The sequence below is a fragment of the Pantherophis guttatus genome, chromosome 7, assembly GCF_059756535.1.
Source record: "Pantherophis guttatus breed Tessera chromosome 7, ASM5975653v1, whole genome shotgun sequence".
Taxonomy (NCBI): Eukaryota; Metazoa; Chordata; class Lepidosauria; order Squamata; family Colubridae; genus Pantherophis; species Pantherophis guttatus.
This window is the reverse complement of record NC_142069.1, coordinates 68,377,975-68,401,654: the sequence shown is the minus strand read 5'-3', so window position 1 is coordinate 68,401,654 and position 23,680 is coordinate 68,377,975. Positions and strand designations below refer to the sequence as shown.

Sequence of the window (23,680 nt, the reverse complement as noted above, 5' to 3'; positions counted from 1 at the left end):
CCAAGAGGTACTTAACCCGATTTTTGAAGTTCTGAAGACCATAACCCCCATCCCCATCTGTGGTCACATGGTAGCATTTGGGTGCTTGGCAACTGGCTCGCAGTTTGGCCATTTACAGCATCCCACAGTCACATAACTGATTTTTGATGTTTTTTACAAGTTCCTAACATTTACTTCCAGGTTCTTGCAAAAAATACCCTTTAAATAAAATGGATTTGCTTAATGACCTCCACATTTGCTTAACAACCACTACATTCACAGGAAAAAAAGGTCATAAAACTCTGTGCAATCATGAGGTGATCCACTTAATGATTGTAATGACTTACTACCATAATTCCTGGCTCAATTATGTTCATAAGTCAAGGACTATTTGTAGCTATTTTTCCATTTTAAAGGTGTGTTTATAGTAGTACTCCCATTTCAATATACTGGCCTTACTAAAGGTAGCTATCTTTCTTTGAACTTCTACATATAAAATTTTTGGATTTTTAACCCTTTTTTAGAGACAGCTGGACAAGAAACATAAAAGCCTTTTCCTCATAAAATTCCTCATATAATTTGCTTGTTGTACAGTCCGAAGGATTTTAATTGAGATTTAGTCCTGATTTTCTCTTGATTTTCTATCAAACACAGTTTTGGGTGTTTGAGATTCCATAAAAATGTTATTATTCAGAAACCTGGGAATGGGTGATTTTGGTTTCCCATAGATTTTCCATCCCAGCTTCCGCTCTCCCAAAGTACCCATCTCAAAACAAAACAAATGTTTGGCTGTTAATTTATTTATATTTATCCTGTCTTTATTGTTTTTTATAAATAATTTAAGGTAGTGTACATATCTCACACTCCTTTCTCCTCCAGTTTTCCCCATAACAACAAGCCTGTGAATTGGGTTAGACTGAGATTGTCTGGCTTACAGTCACCCAACTGGCTGTCATGCCTAAGGCAGAATTAGTCTCTTCTAGCCTGATGCCTTAACCACTAGACCAAACTACGCTCTCATTTTTTATTCATTAATTTATTTTACATTAGAAAACCAGTAAGATCATTACTCCTTTGCCCAGTTACATATTATTTAGAAATCTAGATTCTGTCATGAGGATTAGAAACTTTTTCTGGGAAAATGAAAAATTATCAGAAAAATAGAATTACTTTAATCCAGTCTTAATGGCACAGAAGTGACAGTTTATTAATAGATATTTCCTGCTATAAACTTCTGTAAGTTATGCCTAAATTCCAATAATATTCTCTTGCCAAATATGCAAATCTAACTTTTGAAACAGAGATACTTGTGAAAGGCATTCCAGGCCCAAAGCAATTTTTAGGTGGCTTAATTAGAAATGCTGACTTACATACAGTTTTAGGAATAAAACTAATTTGGAGTATTTCCCAATATAACATTTTGCTAACTGACCAATTACTGTTTAGCTTTTGAAAGTATTTGGAACTTACTTGCTTTCTACTTTAGTGAGTACCTATCTTTTTATTTCACCAAAAACACATAATTTTATTTGGGAAACAATTTTTTAAAGTTAGGATACATTCATTTCCTAATAGGCATGCTGTTTTGTTTTTTTTTGTTTTGTTTTTCCATTTTAAATCAGAGGCTTTGCTTACCAAGATGAGTTACAAAGGAAAACAAAGGCCTTGAGGTTTGGACGATAATTTTCATATTGTATTTTGAGAGGAATTTCATTTAGGCTCTCTTGAAGTTTACAAAATATCTATCTTCAGACACATAAGTGCTTTAGGTAGTTCATGGAATGGAAGGATAAGATGATGTTTGGCTTGGGCAACATTCCAAGCTGTTTTTCTTTATAGCTCTAAAGAGGCCTTGTTTTCTTCTAGAGTATTGCTATTCAAAACAAGGCTTCCTTTAGAGAAGTTGCAAGCTTGAATGCAACTCAGAATTGTTCATTGCATTCTGTGGTCCTTAAGCATCATACAATGGTTCTTTTGCAGTTTAAATGCTGTGGAGTGGTGTATTTCACGGATTGGCTGGAAATGACAGAGATGGATTGGCCTCCTGATTCCTGCTGTGTGAGGGAATTCCCAGGATGTTCTAAACAGGCACACCATGAAGATCTTAGTGACCTTTACCAGGAGGTAAGACTTTAAACAAAAACCTACTTCTAAGCCTGGGAACTGGGTGTTTTATTTGCTACAGCTGCTTTCCACCTACAGTATAAGCACATCATTCTAAAGTCTTCAGCTGCATGCGGACATTGATAGCGGAATTTGGACTTTATTTTTTTACTAGACAATGCTTACCCCATTGCGTCATCATTTCAGAGTATTTCTTTAGCTAAACCAAGAAACAGAATGGGCGGGCATAAAAGCAGCAGGAGTAGAAATGATTTCCTACTTCTTGGAAGCTTCCCCATTGAGTTTCTTTGTGGGAATCTGGCAGGGGGTATCACAAATTTTCCCTTCCTTTCCCTTCACAGATAAATGGCTGCTGGTGGGAGGGGAGGGAGCGAGATATTGTGAGATTGATTGGGAAATTGTCATAGACTGTTTAAAATAGCAATAGACTTTTATACCTCTTCACGGTGCTTTACAACCCTCTCTAAGCGATTTACAGAGTCAGCATATTGCCCCCTCCCCAACAATTTGGGTCCTCATTTTACCCACCTTGGAAGGATGGAAGGCTGAGTCAACCTGGAGCCTGGTGAGAGTTGAACTGCCAAATTGCAGGCAGCCGGCAGTCAGCAGAAGTAGCCTACAGTGCTGCACTCTAACCACTGCGCCACAGTGCCAAAATGAATGTCATATGACAGCAGCAGTTGCACTGAAACAGCCACAGCTTCCCCAAATTTCATTCCCACAGGTCCTAGATTTTGAATGCAGTCTGGAAATTGAGCCATTTGAGGTACCTTGGTTTAAAAATTGCCTTCCTGTGATGTACTGTTTCACACAGTTGAAAGTCATGATAATGAGAATTTTTAGTAGTAGTATTAGTATTAGAAGTAGTAGTAATGTGTGTATGTGTGCGTATATAAAACTGGGATGAGCATCCATAAGAAGTGGGGAACATGCAGTCCACAACATTCCTTTGGGGATATTCAGAGCCAGCTCCCCTCTAGATAAGGTAGGAAAAGGGTCAATTTAGCTTTAACCCCTCCATTTCTAATCCCTTCCAGAGAAAAGGCCATAAAAGTTGTTTCTTCTTACTTTGATGATTTCAAAGTATGTTTCTAACATGTCTCTTGTGACCTTCAGGAGCCAAACAATTAAAAGTCCAATCCTGGGCCATTTTCTATAAGGAAGTGAGTTCCTTTTTTCTACTGACATTTTTCTTAGACTATAACAAAATTCTTGATTTTGTTTTGATCCAGGAAGACCAAAAACAAGGCACAAGTCTTTTTCCCATGTAGCAGTATTTAGATGTAAACTGTTTATGAACTTGGAGATAGTATTGCCACCATGGCCCACAGCCATTGATAGCCTTACCTTTGGTGAATTTGAACATTCAAATCAGATGCTTCATGGGCAGCTCATATAGAGCTGGTTTTCTTCTGAAATAGAAATCAGTTTTCTAAAGACAAGTTTGGCATGACTATATATATTTTTTCATTCCCCTCTTCCAGCAGGAAATTATTGAGTGTTCTTATTGGTGTCACTGTTAATCCAGCCAAAAATAAAAATCTTTATAAAGGAATTTAAAACATTAAAATATATTTAAAGTTCAATGCAATACCTTAATGAATGCCCATATGTTTGGTCATTCTTTTTTAGAAATCTTTAAAAAATTGCTAGCATTACAGTTACAGGTAATTCTCAACTTATGACCACAACTGAGCCCAAAATTAGTTGATACTAGTTGAAATTAGTCGAGACAGTTAAATGAATTTTGGCCCATTTTATGACCTTTCTTGTCACAGTTATTAAGTGAATTACTGCAATTATGTTAGTAATACAGTTGTTAATTGAATTTGGCTTCCTCATTGAATTTGCTTATCAAAAGGTTGCAAAATGACCTTGCGATACTGCAACTATCATAAATATGAGCCAGTTGCCTAGCATCTGAATTTTGATCAGATGACTATAGGGATGCTGCAATTGTCATAAGTGTTATGAGTCACTTTTTTCAATGCCACTTTGGTCATTAAACAAAGGTTATAAGTCAAGGACTACCTGTGTGCATTATGATAAGATTATGAACTAAAGACATTGACTAGTTGCTTCAACAAATTAAACTTCTGCTCTTTTTATACTCTTTCTTCATATTTCAATCATCTAAAAAGCTGAACTACAGGATTTTGTCTGAGGTTGAAGATGAATTATAAACCTTTTAATTTGACAGCTGTTATAGGAGACACAATAAGTGATTTTATTCTCACTTGCCACAAATTTCCAGGATTCCTAAAAATCCAAAGGGAGGGAAAATATGAGAGATATAATCATTTTTGATTTTCCACTATTAGAAATCTGGAACCCTTTTATTCAATTCCATGCAGTTTTCTTTTTCTTCCTTCTCTGCCTTTAAGATAAACTGTTCTAAATGTTTCAAGTTTTTATTAAATATCTGGACTAGTGCTTGAAATTTAGTCTACTTTTAGAAATCTGTAGAGAACTCGGCTGAAGAGTTTTGTGGCACAGTGGTTAGAGTGCAGTATTGCAACTACTTCAGCTGACTACTAGTTCAGCAGATCAGCGGATCAAATCTCATCGGCTCAAGGTTGACTCAGCCTTCCATCCTTCCGAGGTGGGTAAAATGAGGACCCAGATTGTTGGGGGCAATATGCTATTTAGTATACTGTCTTTGGTGTAAGCCGCCCAGAGTCCTCGGAGAGTGGGCGGCATACAAATATGACTAATAAAAATAAATGACTAATAAAACTTGCTGATCAATATTATTGGCTTCAGTTGAAAATAAATGTGAATGCTTTAAAAGGTTTGTGGTGAAGAGGTGAATTGAGATTTAACCAAAGTAAAAAAAACAACAACAACTTGTTAATGAATTGAACATTTAAAATGCATACAATGTATACTAAAATTATCCAAAAGCAGACTTCTACTAACATATCTGATTACTTCTATTTTTATTTAAGAGTTATATCCAGACCCATTTCCAGGATAGCAGATTGTTGCTGAAATCTAATAAAAAGATACATTCAAAAATCCAGAATTAGCATGGGATTTTTCTCTAACATTGAATGGTCACAAGAACATGTGCAAGTGTTCTGACCCAGCTGCCCAAACAAACCCTCTGACGTGAACTCAAAAGATTCCTTTGTTCGGAATGCTGGCAGTCCCGGCAAAAACTTTTATCTTGCAGGCTAACAAGTCCGTCCGGAAGATGAATAGTTGTCTGCCACACCTATTCATCTCTGCCCCGTGCCTTTTATCCCAAGAATTAGGGTGGGCCTCGTTAGCAGCGGTAGCTCTTCCTTCCCCAGGATTGGCCCATGGCTTTCCACTGCTCTCCCCTTCTCTGCCTTCTGCTTAGCCACGCATCAGGCACTGGACCCAGCTGTTCCTCTTCTTCTTCATCAACCACCTCCAGACCTGGGGGCTGTTGACTCTCCATCTGAGGGCTGACAGATGGCCCAGCTCCGCCTCTGTCTCTCTCTCTGGCAGCTCCATTCCCTCTTCCCCCTCGGAGCTCCCAGGTTGAACTGATGCTGACTCTCACGCCTCCTCTGAGTTGGCTGCTGGAGGGGTCGGCGGCTGACAGGCCACAATAGCAAGGCAAAGGCAAATCTAAGTGAACAGAATGTTTCTTGGACAAGACGTAAGAATTGAGAAGATTTTCTCGTCAAATCTTTGTGGGTAGCTCTAGAGAAAGTCAGTTGGAAAATGATACAAATAGTCCTTAGTTAATGACTGCTTGTTGAGCAACTGAAGTTATAACAACAAGGGGACTTATCACCGATTCTCATTGTTGAAGCCATCACAACATCCCCACAGTCATGATTGTGATTTGGGAGCTGGGCACCTGGCTCACAATTAGGGCAGTCACAGCATCTGGAAATCACTTGATTGCCATTTGCAATCTTCTCTGCCGGCTTCCAACAAACAAGTTAATAGGGAAGTGTTCTGACCTAGGCTGCCTTAAAAAGCAGGAAGCAGGAATTGGTCCCGGCAAAATCTCTTTTATTTACACGACTGTGAATTACATTCATTCACAATCAGCAAGGTTTGTCCAAACAGTTTTTCAAAGGAATATTTCTCAACACACTTTATCTTGCTTGGCAAGCTGCAACGTAACTTGTTTCCAAACAGAGTAAGGCAAAACTTGGCACAGAGTCTCTTAGAGTCACGAACAGAACTTTTCACTCTTGAAACTACCAAACGAACGAATTGTTTCCTGCAAAAGTCCCCTCCCCATTTGCTCCTCTTTTGTTTCTTATGGGAGGGGCCAATCATCTGCAAGGTGTGGCTTTACCCCTAAATTGATCCTGCTTTCTGAGTTGTTCTTGTCTTCTGGCAGCTCTGCGCATGCACACACTGGGAACGGGCTCCAGCTGTTTCTCTGCTTCACTGCTGTCTTATCTCCCTCTCTGCCTCCGACGCAGATCCCTCGTCCGAGCTTTCCCCAGCCCCCAGGCCTGGCCCATGTTCCTCCCCAACCTCCTCACTGTCTGATTCTACTCCCAGCTCTGCTGGTCGTCGGCAGGCCAGAACAGGAAGTTGCAAATGGTGATGATGTCATGCTTAACAACCACATAGGATTCTCTTAGCAAACTCAACTGGCATTGCCAGATTGCTGTTGTAAATTGGCATTGTTACATGACATTGCATTTTACAACAGCATCGCTTAGCAACACAGTTGCTAGTTTCAATTACTATCTTTAAATGAGGACTACCTTTATTAGCATACTGATGGAAAGTCCTTTTACATGCCAGAATTCCCAAACTGAATATAGATTTGCAAGAAAAGCCTTAGGAATTGAAACGGAAACTAGAGCAACATTTCCTCACAAATATTAGAATGACCATGTTGTCATAGCCCTTAATTGTTACAGCATTCATACAATTTACAGATCTGGGCTGCCTGTATGTACTCTTCCTTGAGGTCTGTTCCTTTTTCTATGATGTGACTTTCCTGTTTCATATCTTCACAAAATCTTTTGTGCAACCACATTGGCCGCTTGTAGTCTGCTTCATTCCTGGATTTTCACTGAAATTGCTTGCGATTGTTCAGTACCTCCTTTTTAAGAACTTCTATTCATATGTATTCCTTTTCTCATAAGTGTCTCACTAAAGCTTGCCATTGCTCTACATTTATTAAAATTGGCACAGATTCTAGGATAACTAAAATCCCTCTTGGGTTTAATTTTATTTTTCTTTATTAATTGCATTTTCTTTTGGAAAGGCTTTTCCTTATTAGAATAAATACTAGCAATAGTACTGATTTTGTTTGTTCTTTGATTTATTTTATCACAAATGCTCTGTACAATGTTGCCAAATTCATTTGATTTGTGAGCAGGTGTAGATAATTTTAACAGTGGAACTTTTCCTCCTTTTTCATTCTTTTGAACAATATGTATTCTCTCACTGATATATTTCAATCATTGGCACCATTGCACTCTTTATATACTTTATATCTATTAAATGATAGATTTTTTATACCAGGAATTCAAGCTTGTTTTGTTCCCTTCTCATACTCTGAACCCTAAGATATATAGACAATGAAGGCCATGCACAGCTAATGTTCTATGTGATTTTTTGTGTTGTATGCTGCCCAGAGTTGCTTTTAGTGACATGAGTGGCTATATAAATATGGTAAACCAACAAATATCACTGCAAACAGCCAGGTGAGTCAATTTTTGAGGAAGGTTTCTGGAACCCAACTTAGAATGAAGCTGAGTAAAAGGGCTAATCTTACAGTCCTTCTCCCCACTCCCCTATTCTTTGGAATGCTCACCCTTGTGCTGGGAAAATTAGCAAGAAGAGAAGTGATGTCCGTATTTACGTTCATTGGAGAGAAAGAGACTAAGCAGACACACAATAGGGAATACACACGGAAAGGAATGCATTAGCATCAGCTGTTTGCCTAGCCCGTTTGCAGCTGCCTGTTAGGAAAAAGGAAGCCTGTAGCATGAAACTGATTATGGTCTGGTTCATTACAGGTAACAGTACAAGCTGGCTAGAGAGTTCTAATTAAGATCAGAGAGTTGAGCTTGTTAACTTGTAGTTAGCATTTTTTAAGGATGTGTGTCAGCTCAGGAAGAGATAGCTTGTTTAGGTAATCTCTCCACAGCGCAAGGGGGAGGGGAATAAACAACCCAGGTCAGGCACAGGACAATGTGACAAACTGACTGTAATGATGAGCAACTGATTGAGAGAAAGAGAGAGATGGACACTGTAAACGGCATAAATGCATCATTGTTGCAAAGTTACTTTTTCATCTCCATTTAACTGCAAATGGTTGCTGACAGAGGCAGTCACTATACAAGGACGACCTGTGCATTTTTACTAGTCCTTATAGAATGCAACATGTGCCTGCATTCATATCATTCCAATAACTTTGGCCATAGTCCTAGAAATAAAATCTGTTATAGCCAGTCATTCATTTTTAATACTTTTCTTTCCCTTTTTAGTCTAATTCAGTGGAACACTATTTGAACTCACAACGTTTTCCTTTCTAGACAGGCTAATATGTAATATCCAGGAAAAGGTTTTTAATAAATATAAAGTAGGTAGCTGAATCTGATAAAACTGTTCTTTGTGTAGAGTAGATTATGGCACCACTCTGAGTCAGTTGGTCAGAATTAGAGAGTAACTGCCCCATTTGAGGTACTTAGAATTTCTGATTGCAAGCATCTCTGGGCACAGTATAGATATGCTGAATTTTCTTTTTTCTTTTTTTTTTTTGTTCCAGGGTTGTGACAAAAAGATGTACACATTCCTGAGAGGAACTAAGCAGCTGCAGGTGCTTCGATTTCTAGGAATCTCCATAGGGGTTACCCAAATTTTGGCTATGATCCTTACAATTACTTTAGTGTGGGCTCTGTATTATGATCGCCAGGATCCACGCACAGACCAAATGCTGTCTTTGAAGAAGGATGCCACTCAACACCTGTCATGTCATTCTGTGGAGTTATTAAAACCCAGCCTGACAAGGATCCTTGAACATACCACAATAGCAAACAGCTTTAACACACACTTTGAAATGGAGGAACTATAGCGCAATATGCCAGTCCGTGATTTCTACAATTTGAATATAGCCATCATTTTGGATCCTGGACATTACATTTTAAGCTGCCATGGAAAAGAAAGCATGGAACTAAGATTCTCTTGAGGACAATTGTTTTTCTTTTTCTCATAAAACTTGTTAGAGTTGTAATGCTAAAAATAATTGTTTTACAGAATAAGGACAATTCCTCATTTTTCATGAGATTGTATGCACCATGTGGAAAGTAGATCACTAGTCTCATAATGAGTGGAAAAAAATAGGCAGGAATAATTTTAGAGGTCTTACCTATTTAAAGTTTTCACTTCAACAATTCTGTTAAGATTGAGAATGGAAATGTTCAGTGTTGAAAGCCCCACAGATGATAGACAGCCGTAGACAATCAGCATTCAACAGTTACATATAATTTAAGTGATTTTTCCATTTCATTTTCAAGGAATGGAAACTGGCAAGCCACAATTACTGAACATGTTGCATTCAGATCTGCTTCCTTGCAGTTGTTAATCACAGCTGAGAAAACTCTGAACTTGGACCTTTCAGAAACTTAAAAAAAAAAACCACCTCTGAAAATATGACACTCTTATTAGTTTAATCCACACATAGAATTGCATGTGAGAAAAATAATTCACAGTAGCACTGTGGTCATGGATGTACTGATGGTAATGCCCTTTGATACAGCAGATGTAGGATTTGCATTTGAAATGTAGCTATCAGTGAAATCCAGGCATGAAATCCAGTTACTTAACAGTACATCATTTCCCAACACATGCGTATAAACTTTGGATCGTCCTCTTTTGTTTGTGCATTACAACACCAACGTTAATGGATTTTTAAAAAAAAAAAATATATATATATATCATAGTCTCATATCCTGCAAGCAAGCAAATAGTCGGTGTGTCCCACAATAAAGGCACAAAGAACAGCTTAAAGAGAACCCATGACAACTGTTATTACTAAATAATGGTGGTAATTGCCACTAAAAGATCAGGGATAGACATGTATATAATGTGTGTGTATGTGTAATAGAATTGCTATCAATATGGAAATTTGGATTTTTGTAAAGAGGATAATCTTATTTTAGCATCATTTTGTTTAGTTTAAGGAAGTATGTGAATCATTTAATTTTTAATGACTTAATTAATTTTCAAATTAAATTATGTGGACTGAAGAAAAAAATACATATTAATACTTAAGTGTATTTGTTATATGTGACAGATAAGTTGTGTGTTGTGTGTGTGTGTGTGTGTGTGTGTGTGTGTGTGTGTGTGTGTGAATGTTCACCTTGAGATAATTCTATTCATATCTTTATTTGCTGAAACTTAAGTTAGAGGCAATCTATATTGTCTCCAAAGAAAAGCTCCTTGTAAAAGTATTCCAACTTTTCCCCTACCCTACTTATTTTTCAGTAAGAAATTTGGAGGATGATTTACCCAGTTAACCACTGAAATCAATGAGAATAAGCTTACTTAACTTTGCTTAGATTTTGTACTTAGCGTTGTGGAAATATATATTCATGAATGATTTGGCTCATTTGAATGTCACGGAAGTATCTCTTTCGTAGGAATTTTTGGATCACCTACCAGCTGCATATTTTCATCAGAATTTGCATATTTGATGGGGGGAGACTAGTAAATGCCTAGCAGTGTATAATTTGCATGGATATTCTTTTGCACTATTTCAGTTTTGTAATCAGGTCAGACATAATACTGCTTAGAGAAACCATGATTTGTTACAGTATAACCAGACAACAGCTATATCTGTATCTTCATCTTATCCTTCTTCTCTACTAAACATAGCTTGAAAGATAACATAGTTTGTTGAGCTTTTCAGTCTCCAAGAAAAAAGCTGAAATTTAAATACAGTCTACAAATTAGAATTGTAAATGACAGTTTCAACTTTAATTTGCAAATCAAGATTCTAGAGAGTATGCAAAAAACATTTTCCACTTTAATTATCATGGGAAATTGTAACTTAATAAAACTGTGATTTAATAAACCCAAAGGTTTCCTTACAAGCTGAGCATGCAAAGAGGCAGGAGGGGAAAATGAGGAACCAGAGATTGATCTCATGACAGTACTTATAACCGCACTTTTGATTTTATAAATACACATCATGGATTAGCTGATCAATAGGCTAAAACAACAGGTTATTTTGAAAAACTATGTTTTTTTCCTTCTATTTAGAGAATATGCACGGGAGCCAATCCAAATTGGGATTCTGATGTAGGAGAGCAAAAGAGATTAAACTATTTGCTCATGCAATATTTTGATTTGAAGAACTTGAGCTCAAAAAGAGGTTCAATAGATAACTTTAATGAATTACCTTTTGGCAATTAAAATGGACCGAATGAGAAGCAATTTTGAATCACAGCAGAAATCAAAGCCTCCTTCTATAAAGAGAGATCCTGATTCCAATTAGGTTCCTTGTGCATACACCATATAAATCTGCTAATTTAATTTTAAAGGAATATCTAAGTTTGTCCTTATTTATGCAATTAATTCTAGCATTTTTATTGATTGCAAGAAAAAAAAAGTTGTAATTATTTTTCATGTTGAATACTGGGGTGGGTTAAATTCCCATGAGACAACTTATTTATTGAATTCTAAAAAGTCTTATCTTACTGTATTTTATATGTACTATAGAATTGATTTTTTCAGCTAGTTGTATTACTGTTATGCATTTTATAAGCAGGCAGTTGAAATTATTGTTTCTCCTGAGAGATACAGTCTGGGTGTCAAAATTAGATATCCCCCCATTGTTCTTTGCAAGCTGAAAATAGAAAAGGCCTGGGCTAAAGCAAATGTTTGGAAACTAGTGTTTAAGTGATTGACCATGTGCCTTATCTCTCAAGCATGATGCATTGAACTTGTGAAGTTCTTTTATTCTTACACAATTCCCACCAGTAGCAGAAAAGGATGAAAGTGCCAGGGATAAATGGAAGCTTGTACTCTTGTGATTTTTAAATAGTCACAGCTTGCCCTGGACTTCATTATGGGCAAGGATAACAAAGCCTAATGTGATCAGCAGTAAAGCCATTACTGTCATATATTTTGTATTGTGTTGTTCATTCATTGATTCATTAAAAGAATTGTCCTCTAATTTCCTTTTGACTTTTAATGGGATTGAGCTGTTAGATTTTTTTCTTCTAACCAGGGATTTATTATGAATCTAGAGCTACCTGCATCTTATTTCTTGGACACTGCTTTGCTAGTCTTTAGGTAAAAGAGGTTTGTTTTCTTAGTCCAGGTATCTGAGTGGATTCTGCCTTTTTGAAGTTCTTGCAGACCCCAAGAATCACAGCCTGCCATGCTGAGATTGCTGAAATCAAAGATGACTAGTCAGGCCAACATGCCATCTAAAGACGTTTTCACTTTGCTTATAAAGAGCAGTCAAGGAGAAAGTTGATAAGAGTTTGGAGACAGCTCCAATTTGCTCTTTCCTGTTTGGCCATACTAATATACAGTTTCGTTGCACCTACTGAAAAGTGCAAATAGGTGTAGATTATGCATAAGGATTATACTGAGCAGAAAGTTTCCATTTAAATATTCTTAGGTTCATAAAAATAGAACGCAAGTGTGCTGTATATCCCATAGAGCTATGCAATGTTTTGAATCTGATTCTTTAAATGATGTTTTGGAATATGTGGACATACGAATATATTTTCCTGTAACTCTTTAAAGCTTCAATGTTTTTTCTCAGGATCATATAACAATTGTGCCCTGTCGTGCTTCAAAGTATTTTTGTATAAACTCAATTATTTTGATTGCCCTGAACAGAATTTGGTCTTGATGTTCCAAAGATATATATATGAAGAATAACATTGAATTTCAAGAGAAATTTTACTCAAGGGTTTTCTGCATTCATTCAAGATCATTTGACATATAAGCAAGAACAAAATTCTCTGTGAATGAGGTTATTGCAAAACCAGGTTCCCATTCAAGCATGCAGATGTTTTATTTAAGTACTCCTTGGACCTCTGATTTATTTAGCATAACACATCTTATGTTCTTCTGAAACACAAGACAAATTTCATCTCCCCCACAGTAGAAAAAGAAAAACACATTTTTTTGTGTGACACACAGAAATAATTACATTTAATTTACAGTACAGATGCATTTTACACAGTCGCAAGTCATTCACTACAAAAAAAAAAGCATTTAAATCACCTAAAACAATGTTTAGCTTCTGCATTTCAGAGAAAATGATAGTAGCTGTGTGATGGATGTCTAGCATTATGCAAAATTTTATCAAACACAAGAGCAGAGGAGTCAAGACAAACATAATGCTAGACTGTATCCTGTTCTCTAAGTACTGGTGTTCCAGCTTTCCCATTTATGCTCTCAGAGCATTACCGAAGACTAAATTTTTAAATCCCGGAATGTCAGAATTGGCTTATAAAGCTCCTAATTTAGAATAGAGTTGGCCTTGACTGAAAAAAATATGGGAAAAGAAACAGGTTGTAGCCATAAATCAATAATACCTGATGCACAAGCTAGGGCAATAGGCTGACCCTTTGTGAGACATGAAGTTTGGACACCACTCCATTGCTATTCGTGGACTGAATTCAGCAGTTCAGTGATAAAATCTGTTTCTGCTCACTGCTCACCAGGAGCTGTTTGCGACTGTCAGTTTCTGTCGGCAAAGTAGCATCCACAAATGTAATTAATGTACCCGGTGATATTTCAAGAGAAGAAACTGGTCAAAATTGTATTTAATATTTGGGTATTACTAAAACCCAAATTCCTATAGCATAAAGTACAAAGAGTGAGTTAGTAATAAAAAATATAGCTGTGAGTAGAGATTGTACATTTTGAATTATAGTTTTCCTCTTTATTAACATCAACTTTGTATTCTTTACTAAGATCAATCATAACCAGAAGATGGAAAGGGAGGATGAAATATGATTTTTTTTACCTTGAACCTACCTTGTGACTACATTATTACAGGAAGTTGGCATGGAATATATTAACCAATTTTAGAGCCAGATGTGGCAATATAGCATTAAATATTATGTTTGTGTTTCCTCTGAAACAGTCCAATTGAAAGGTATACTGCTCAAAGGGAGAGAGGTTAATTGCTATTGCTATAAGATGTTACATCCATTTGTATTAGTTCTTGTTTGGGCTGGCCTCTGAGAAAGCCACCACAGATTCTATTGCAGCCTGTTTATCTACCGCCTGGTTTCCCAGGGAAAAATCACCCCTAAAGTAATGCAACAAGACCAGGCAAATCCATTCATAGTTATGGGATGAATATCTTGCCCTAAAGCCTGCTCCAGTGCACTGGAGAAATGAGATGCTTTGGGTTGTACCACTGGTCACATAATAATACAAGTGTTGCAGGTAATTTAAACTAGATTGTTTAGAAACACAGAAGAACGGTCTGATCACTAACATCCAATGTACGGGCAGTCCTCAACCTATGACCACAATCGGGACCAGAACTTCTATTGCTAAGTGAGATGGTTGGTAAGTGAGTTGTGCTCAATGTTATGATCTTTTTTTTGTCACAACTGCTAAGTAAATCAATGTGGTTGTTAAGTGAATTGTGATTATTAAGTGAGTCTGGTTTCCCCCATTGGCTTTGATTATCAGAAGCCAGCTAGGAAGATCATGAATGGTGAATAACCTGACCATTGTAAATTCATGACAGCTGGGTGACTTTGGACCAGTCTCTCTCTCTCTCTCAGTCCAACCACCTCACAGGTCATTGTAGGGAAAGTATGAGGAGGAAGGAGCATCAGATATGTTCTCCATCTTGAACTATGTATAAAAAATAATATGGGAGAAAAATAAATAAAAATGAATAAATAAAAAATAAACGGTGGTTGCCAAGGCCACACATTTTGATCACATGACCATGGAGACTGTGTGACAATTGGTTGTAAGTCACTTTTTCAGCACCATCATAACTTTGAATGGCGATTAAATGAATTATTGTAAGTTGAGGACTATCTGAATAATTTTTTTAGTATTACATCAGTGAAACATTTATAGACATTCTTCCATACTTCAGGTAAAGACACTTCTCAGGTTAAATAAAATTTCATATTGGCCCATATATCAATTTCTTTAGAAAATCTTCCCAGATTTGGTTATATTTTGTCAACTGCTTTGATTAATAAGGTGAAATAATAGGAAGCTATCACATTCCTAAACAGATAACAATAACTGAAGAAACAGTTGAAGAAAGTTGGGTTTTTGAAACTGGGTTTTTGAAAAAGCAGCATTTTAAAAGTCCTTTAGATAGTGAAACAAAAAGACATGATAAAATATATGTACTGATCTTATAGTAATACACTCTTGTAGTTCTGAGCTAAAGCTTTAAATTTCAACTGTAATCCATTTTAGAATATTGAGCATCCACGAAGGGACATACTTAAAAATGTAAAGATGGGGCTAGTCCTGCAATGGCGTCTCATGCAAAAAAGGGGCAGGCCTTGATGATGTAGTCATGGTAGCCATCTTGACTTTTTCAAACTCCACTTCACTGTGAATTGCCCTGTTAAGCTATCTGATCCAGTGCTTCAGAACAGATTTGACAGATTTATGTAATCTTCAGCAAATCTTATCTGTACGACTTCCAGTGCTTAGTTTATCTAACATCATTATATAGCAGTTTTAGAGGACTTTATGCTACACCATGTTAATTTAATATCAGATGTCAGCTACATTGTAACATCACATTAGGAAGACTTAATTAATTCAGAAAACATACACTATAGAATGATGCTTATAGATCAAGTTTTTTTTTAAAAAACAGGAAAACTGTATTCAAAGGAGAACAAAACAAATAACGAAAAGCAAAGATTGGCTTTGAAGAATTGTAGGATAAGAGAAAAACAAAAAAGGTTGGCAGAATTATTGTTGGCCTTAAATGATTAAAACATTAAACTTTTTCATGTTACATAACGTATTGATTATCAATGTGGGTTTTTATTTTATAGCTGACTTTGTGCAGTTATATAAATAAAAGACTGATTCCTGATACAACAGATGTATATTGAATTATTGCAGTTGTAACAGTACCAAGGAAGTAAGGGAAAACAATTATAAATATTAAACTAACTGAACACCTCAAGTTCACTAATGTGTGTTTTGAATATGAATTTTTTCTCTTCCCATTCCCACCCCTCTCCAGCAAATTATTTGTACACCATGGAACATTAACGATCAGCTTTTATAAGTGCACAGAAATGCCCCTTTTTTACAGTAAAATGTTATCATGCCTAGTCTGAAGTAAACAACAGAAGTAAATTCAGATCACAGCTTCAAAGAATTTTCACATGCATATGAGTTGTTTCTTTCAATCGATATACATACTGGATGAGCCATTTCTCTCTCTTTTGATGTCAGCTGATTGATGAGTTCATGTTTTATCAATAGGAAAAAAGAGAACACGTTATCAAAACTGGGTCCATCCTTAATTTTGCATTTGGCTGGAAAATAAACTGTCTGAATGGTGGTATGTGTCTTTGTGTTTTTTTTAAAGGTATTTTATTAAAAAGATTTTTTTCTACATCCCATGGTAAGAAGAAGCTTTAATTGGAGACATTTCATTGTGCTCGTACAGTAAATGAAAAGAGTCACACAAGAGTTTATTCCAGAAAAGGTCCAGTTCATATAGAAATTTCATTTGGTTGTTCACTGCACACAGTTCAATATTGAAAAGTTAGAATACTTTGTATCTCTGGAATCCTTCCATTATCTGTGGCTGTTCTGTTTAATCCAGAGATATAGCCCTCTATCTTCTGAATCTTGACAGCTACTCAATGGTCTTTGTTTTTATAAAGCAGATACTCGGACGATGTTTCCTCCTGAATACTCTGGAGTATCCTGTCTATTGTCTCCTTCCGGGGTAGTCACAGGTGGTGTTGGGATGCTGATTATTGCTGTGGTTACATAAGGCTGCTCACAGTTTAGTTTTACACACTCTTCCATTTTGGCATTTAAACTGGATCGACTAGAGATGAGAGAAAAACAGAAACAAATCATGTAAACATTCCATCTGCTTTAGGGTTTTTATTCAATTCTAGTATGTCAGAAAATAATCCAAGAGGCATGTTGGTCAGGTCACATATAGAGAAGACTTTATATTATTTGTTTGTTTGTTGGTTTAGATTCTGCCTTTATTATTTTTAGAAATAACTCAAGGCAGCGAACATACCTAATGCTTCTTCATCCTCTTATTTTTCTCACAACCCTGTAACCTGATTTGGGCTGAGAGAAAGTGGTGGTCCCAAGGGCACCCAGTTAGTTTTTCATGCTTAAGGTGCCTCAGAGGCTCCTGGTTTCTTGGTGCCTTAATTGCTAGATCAAACTGTATGTTAGATGCTTACTGTTTCTGAATATCTTTTTCTTACATCTTCTACATTTACCTAGCTCAAATGGATGAATTTGGAAGTGCTAAATGAGTTTAGTCTATTGTTTTGGAATGGTTCATGGCTTAAAAAAAATCAACTCATGTATAATATTGATCATAATGAAATTAAGGAACTCATATGTTAGCTTTAATTATACAACAGCTTACAAACCAACATAGCTTTGAAGATATGTATGACATATTTAGAGACTAAAACTCAGGTGGACATGCACTCAAATAAAATGACAATGATGAATGGACAGGTTAATATGTTGAACTATCAGTTGTAAGAAGAAGTCTGACTCTAAATACATTGAGATGCATATTTAAATAATTATTTATAAACTAACTTCCACTAGTTGGGTCATAGGAATTTAATTCCCACCTGTAATCACAAACTAAACTTGAGTTTGGAAGTAGAAATTATTCTCATTTTCATTACATTCAAGGAACGTTTTCCCAAATAAGTTTTTCTCAGTGCAGTGTTTTGCTCTGTCCTGAGTGACTGTCATCTAATGAACACAATACATTTCTGTCTTTTTGAAAATCACCTTATCCTCGTGAAATTCATGGTGATTTGCCATAATGAAATCATCAAATTTCATTTATAATAAAATATAAATTGGAAGATATAATGAAAAAGTACTGCCAGAAAGGCTCATCATTTTACACAAAAGAATCATGAAATGAATATTGATATTAAAGAAACTCATTCACCTCTATCCTACAATGTAAGCATGAAAATGCTTTTTCTAGAATGCTTTAGACATAGCTTGACAGTTTAGCACCAGCAATTTAAAAAGTACCAATCAAATTCCTACATTAAATACATTTTCAGCCACTTTTTAATTTTTTAAAATTATGCTTTACCTTTATTTGGAGGGACCTGTGTTATGACATGACCACAGGGAATGATGCTTTTCCTTCTAGTAGAGGTTATTATTTGAAACACAGCAAGTACAAACAATCATGTATACATCTTGCTAATTTTTTCCCCTGGCAAATTTGAACATTTTATCAAAAACACTTATCTAGGAGCACTTTTACAACCGAAGTACCTGTTTGACAGAGGTGTTCTTTCCATGCATCTGATCTGAATAGTGCTGAGTTCTTGGACACTACTTGGACGGCTACTGGTTATATTGGTGTTTGGGATGCGGAATGTCTTTTTATGTCGTCGGGAACAGCAAGAGCTTGTCACTCCTTGTTGAGAAGAAAGAGAAGGACTATGGCTAGATTGCCGGTTGACTGTAGAAACCTCCATACAGTTTTCTTCATAGGTTTGCTCATCCACAAAGTCATGATTCTGGGCCACAGACATAGACAGAAAAAGAGGCATAAATTGACATGGTAACAGTGACTTATGCAAGGTACTCATATTTCATTGGCAGCATTTTTAAACTATAGTTTAAATAGAAAAACATAGGCTATGTTTTTCTATTTAGTCATTGCAAGGCCATTCTTAACAAGAAGTCAGAGCCCAAATACTACTGAGTAAATGTGCTTTTCATTTCAGGTTAATGAATGGAATTTCCTTCCAAAGTACCCGTGTTTCCCTGAAAATATTTTTTTGAACCCGGAAATACGTGCTTATTTTTGGGGAGGTCTTATTATTTTGGGGCACGTGGACCAAGATGGGGCTCCTCTTACTGTCTTACCTGATTTCCAGCTCTGCGTTTAAATATTTTTGGGGAGGGCTTATTTTCGGGGGGAGGCTTATTTTAGCACTTGCACTCAAAAACCCGATTGGGCTTATTATCAGGGGATATCTTATTTTCAGGGAAACAGGGTATAACAACCCCCGCATAGGTACTAACTGGATTTAAGCAAATCATAGGGTTTGAATTTCTTAAACTTAACAGAGCAACAAAAGCAATTACTTTAAAATGAGCTGAGTTTCAGAGATTGCATGAGATATATGGAATTGCTGTTAAAAATTACCAATACCAATATATTACCTACAATAACACCAATTTAGGTCCTCTAGTTCACTCCATGCTGCATATTTTGGATCCTGATGACAGCTTGCCTGAGATATTGTAGATAATTAAAACAATAAAATAATGTATTTGTGCTAATCATGCTTGCTCTCAAAGATGAAGGGGAGAAATTGGGAGATAAAAAAAAGAATATTTGAAAAGAAAAACAATACTTTCTCCCATATTTTTCTCTAATAAAACAAAAACAATCAAAAGGATCAGAGGTATTTTTTGAAGTTATAGAATGATGAAATTTAGCACCATGAAGATATATTAAGGTCTGGTTACCACCAATCCACAATTGTACAAAAGAGCAGGTGATATCTCAACAGAGGCAACTACTTGACCTAATTTCAAAGAGCAAATGGAAACCATAATGTTTAAAATAATATAAAAACTAAACAAAGGCCCGATATAGTTAGGTTCTAGTGTTTTAATCTGCTACAGATAAAAATTAAAAGCAGAAGTACAATTATTACAACCACATAATTGATTTCAAAGTTTACCTCCCTTCAATTGAAGGAAACTTTTTCCAAGTCCTTCTTTTAGATGAACAGCATGTTGAATCCAACCCAACAATTTGTCATCAGAACTGGCAGAGAGAACCTGAGCTATTAATTCAGGATTACCACTCCTGGTGTGACATTTCCAATAATCAACACAACTGCAACAATGATCTGTTCTTGGATATGTTCTCCTTCTTTTGGCATTTCTTTCAGATATAAGAACCAAGGAATATGAAAAGGAGCAAGATGCAACATATACTTTGGACTGTTAAACAACGACTATTGGTGAAGCTCAGTGACAAAAAGTATGGATCACTATAGTTTCTTGTTGGCTGCCCATGTGTAAATGGAAAAATCAGCATAGCATTACCAAAGCATGGAGCGGTTCTTAAAGCAATAAGATCAACCAATGTAATTTTTGTTTGTTTTTACAGATCACAAGGAGGCTGTCAGTTTATCATCTTACCGTGGTTTTTTCCAGACAGTGAAGCAGATGGTGGTGCTGGATTTCAAAGGAAGAACCAGATTTGCTAACAAAGGCCTCTTGTTCTTCACCACATAGCTGTTGATATATTGAATGTTACATTATTCTCATTTGTGAAGGAATGGGCTTTAAACTGAATTCTTGACTTTAAAAAGGGCCAGCCACTATAATCGTCTATCATGGAAATATTAAATAGCATAAACTTTCTTTTTTTTTTTAAAAAAAAAAATCTGTTTCAGTTTACTTATAAACTTGATATAAAAGTCAAGGCAAGCAAGTCACTGTTCACTGAATGTTCTAACATGACATTGACCATCTCAAACCAATCCTTAGTGGTTTTTAGACAAGTGAACTTTCTCCAATCTGATGTCCTCCAGATTGTGGGAATCAACCTCCCATGCCATCTGGGAATTAAGAGAGTTGAGGTTCAACAGTTTTGGAAACAAACCCCCTGAGGAAAAAAAAACATTATTGCATTTGTCAGTTGATATAAATGGGGCCAACAAATGCAGGATGAAAGCAGTGATGTGAGTGATCCAGAAAAAAAGCAGCCATTCAGTGAAAAGTTGGACATGATTAGTGTCATGTCTGAATAGAACTCTCTAGAACAGTGGTGGCGAATCTATGGCACATGTGCTAGAAGTGGCACTCGGAGCCCTCTCTATGGGCACACGTGCCATCGCCCCAGCTCAGCTCATCACATTTCTCCCGCAGGGGGGAGAGAGAGAGGGAGGGTGGGAGAAAGAGAAAAGGAGGGAGGGAAAGAGAGAGAGGGAGAGGAAAACAGAGAGAGAGGGAGGGAAAGAGAGAGAGAGGGATGGAAAGAGAGAAATGATATTACAAACATTTTTCTTTTTTATTGTTGCTAAACATAATATTTCAATAGCAGAAAAAAAATGAAGGTGCATAAAAGTGCATTTATCAGTTTTTCTTAGAACATTTAGCTAAACTCTGCCTTGTTTATCATTATTTTAGGTAGTAAAAACTCATTATTCAGGTTAAATTGCCGTGTTGGCACTTTGCGATAAATAAGTGGGTTTAAAATCTTAATTCTAATTAACTATTGAAAATTTCCTGTCACAGTTTAAATGTGTGAAGTAATCAAGTCTTGTTTTCCTTTCCTCTCACCCCCCCCCCTTCTAGGCTGTCCTTCTATTTGAATGTTCTTGTCAATAGGAGTGATTGTTTGTCATTTGAACTTCATTGCTTTAAAAGTTTTCTATGCTGCATTATAGAAGAAAAAGATATTTCTGTCATTCAACACAAAACCCATATCAATATTGCTACTATCCGCCAAATAGCACCTTAGAAAGTGTACAAAAATCAGTATAGCAGCAACAAGCAATAAAGTCTTGTTAAATAAATGAGTTCCTGAAGGTGAGGGAACAACTGAGCCACACTTAGTAAAGGAAATCATTCTAAGAATTGTGCTAATAAAGGACTGGTGTTTTGTTGTTGTTGTTGCTGCTGCTGCTGCTACTTCTGCAATCAGCTACAACTCTAATATTTCTTAGGCAGCCTAAGAAACTAAACCAGAAAGTAGTTTAGTTAACTAGTTAACTAACTTTTGGATTTCTACCATACTCTGCTTACTATGGGAAGTTCTCATTTTACAATCACTATTGGGACCAGAATTTCTGTTTCTAAGCAAGGCAATTGTTAAGTGAGTCACAACCAATTTATAACTTTTTGCCACAGTTATTAAGTGAATCATTAAAGGTGTTAAATGAATCATGAAGTTGTTAAGTTAACCCAGCTTCCCCGATTGACTCTGCTTGTCAGAAACTAGCTGGGTCGGTCACAATTGGCAATCACATGGCTCCAGGATGTTGCAACCATCATAAAAATCTACTAGTTGCTAAGGACACAAATTTTGAACATGTGACCAAATGGATACTGTGATGGTCAGAAGGACAAAGACCAGTCATAAGTCACTTTTTAAAACTCTGTTTTAACTTTGAACAGTCACTAAATGAATGATTGTAAGTCAAGGACTATCTGTGCTCTTTATTATTTCTGGTCCATGGATGTACTGGACAAAATCCCCTGCCATTCACAGAGTATGCAATAAAAGCCAGAGGTGATCCATTAAGGGATCAAGAAGGAAGGAGAATTTGAGCTAAACATTCGTCCAGTATAAGGGAGCTTAGAAGTTACTTAGCCAAAATTTGAAATCTTTTTGAAATTAAAACCAAAAGTGATTTATGGTGGAGGCCAGAACAGTAGGTGAATTTTGTGTACATGCGTGCATGCATCTTTGTATAGACATATATGTGTGGCAAGGTAAATAGTCCTCGAAGAACAATTTTAGACCTACGGAAACTACATGACAAACTCATATTCTCCATCATGTATTAATTTGACTTTGCAGGTTCCAGAAACTCAACTGGGACATCTTGCCTGAACTGGACTTGCAAAGCTCTTGCTAGTTAAGAGCAATTACTCCTTCTTCTGCCTGAGGGTGACTGTCATGGTATATTGGAAGGCAGCCTGACATTTTCCGATATGAAACAGACAAAAGATTGCTGGGCTATTATTAAATAAATGATGTTTCTGGATATAGAACACAGATTGCTCGTTACCTGCAGCTGGTTACTGAGGAAGCCATTTCTTTTGCTCTGCATATAAGCATTTGCACTCCCACTCTTTGCTGCACGGATCCTTGCAAGCCGGGCTTTCTGGGGCGGTGGGGGTTGAGGGGGAGGAAAGAGAAAGAAGTGTCACTTGCTTTTATAACCCTCATATTGTTTTCAAAGAAAGGTAATACAGCTAATTGAAAAGATTTCTCCTGAATACCCAAGCTCTCTAATCACCAAAGGGCCTCTTTCAACTGGCTCTCCAGGTGCAGCGTTTCACATTTCCAATGCAAATGATCAAGAAGCATTCATTTCTCAGCAGGCAACAGCCCACAAGAACAATGTATGGGCTTTGAGTCCATTTACACCTTTTCACATTAGACAGATTGTTTCCCCATTTCTACAGTCAAGGTCATTGTGTCACCGCTGATACCTGGAGATGAGGAACCCTGCTGTCCTATCCTTTTACTTGCACCATTTCTGAGACCGCCATTAAAAAGAAAAAAAAAAGCTCCTTCAGAAAAGTGGACAAGATGAGAAGGACTTTAGAGCTGTTTAATCGCAGAGAAGTGTCACATGTGGCGATTCAGAAAAGCCTGATTTGTACAACCCAGTGAGAACCGAACCAATGGTTC

At 36.6% G+C, this 23,680-nt stretch overlaps 2 protein-coding genes across 7 annotated transcripts in view; one reads left to right on the top strand and one right to left on the bottom strand.

Moving 5' to 3' along the window:
• The window catches only part of TSPAN12 (tetraspanin 12), a 116,012-nt gene extending 103,774 nt beyond the window's left edge, over positions 1–12,238 (top strand). For all 5 annotated transcript variants that reach the window (XM_034431064.3, XM_087874190.1, XM_034431061.2 and 2 more), the window contains 2 exons: positions 1,960–2,103; positions 8,828–12,238. In XM_034431064.3, the coding sequence (XP_034286955.1) occupies positions 1,960–2,103; positions 8,828–9,133 (450 nt within the window). In that variant the 3' untranslated portion in view covers positions 9,134–12,238. The remainder of the gene's footprint in view (positions 1–1,959; positions 2,104–8,827) is intronic.
• The window catches only part of KCND2 (potassium voltage-gated channel subfamily D member 2), a 356,267-nt gene continuing 342,567 nt past the window's right edge, over positions 9,981–23,680 (bottom strand). For both annotated transcript variants that reach the window (XM_034431050.2, XM_034431052.2), the window contains 4 exons: positions 23,052–23,147; positions 20,452–20,547; positions 18,559–18,806; positions 9,981–17,101 (listed from right to left, as the gene is read on the bottom strand). In XM_034431050.2, the coding sequence (XP_034286941.1) occupies positions 16,924–17,101; positions 18,559–18,806; positions 20,452–20,547; positions 23,052–23,147 (618 nt within the window). In that variant the 3' untranslated portion in view covers positions 9,981–16,923. The remainder of the gene's footprint in view (positions 17,102–18,558; positions 18,807–20,451; positions 20,548–23,051; positions 23,148–23,680) is intronic.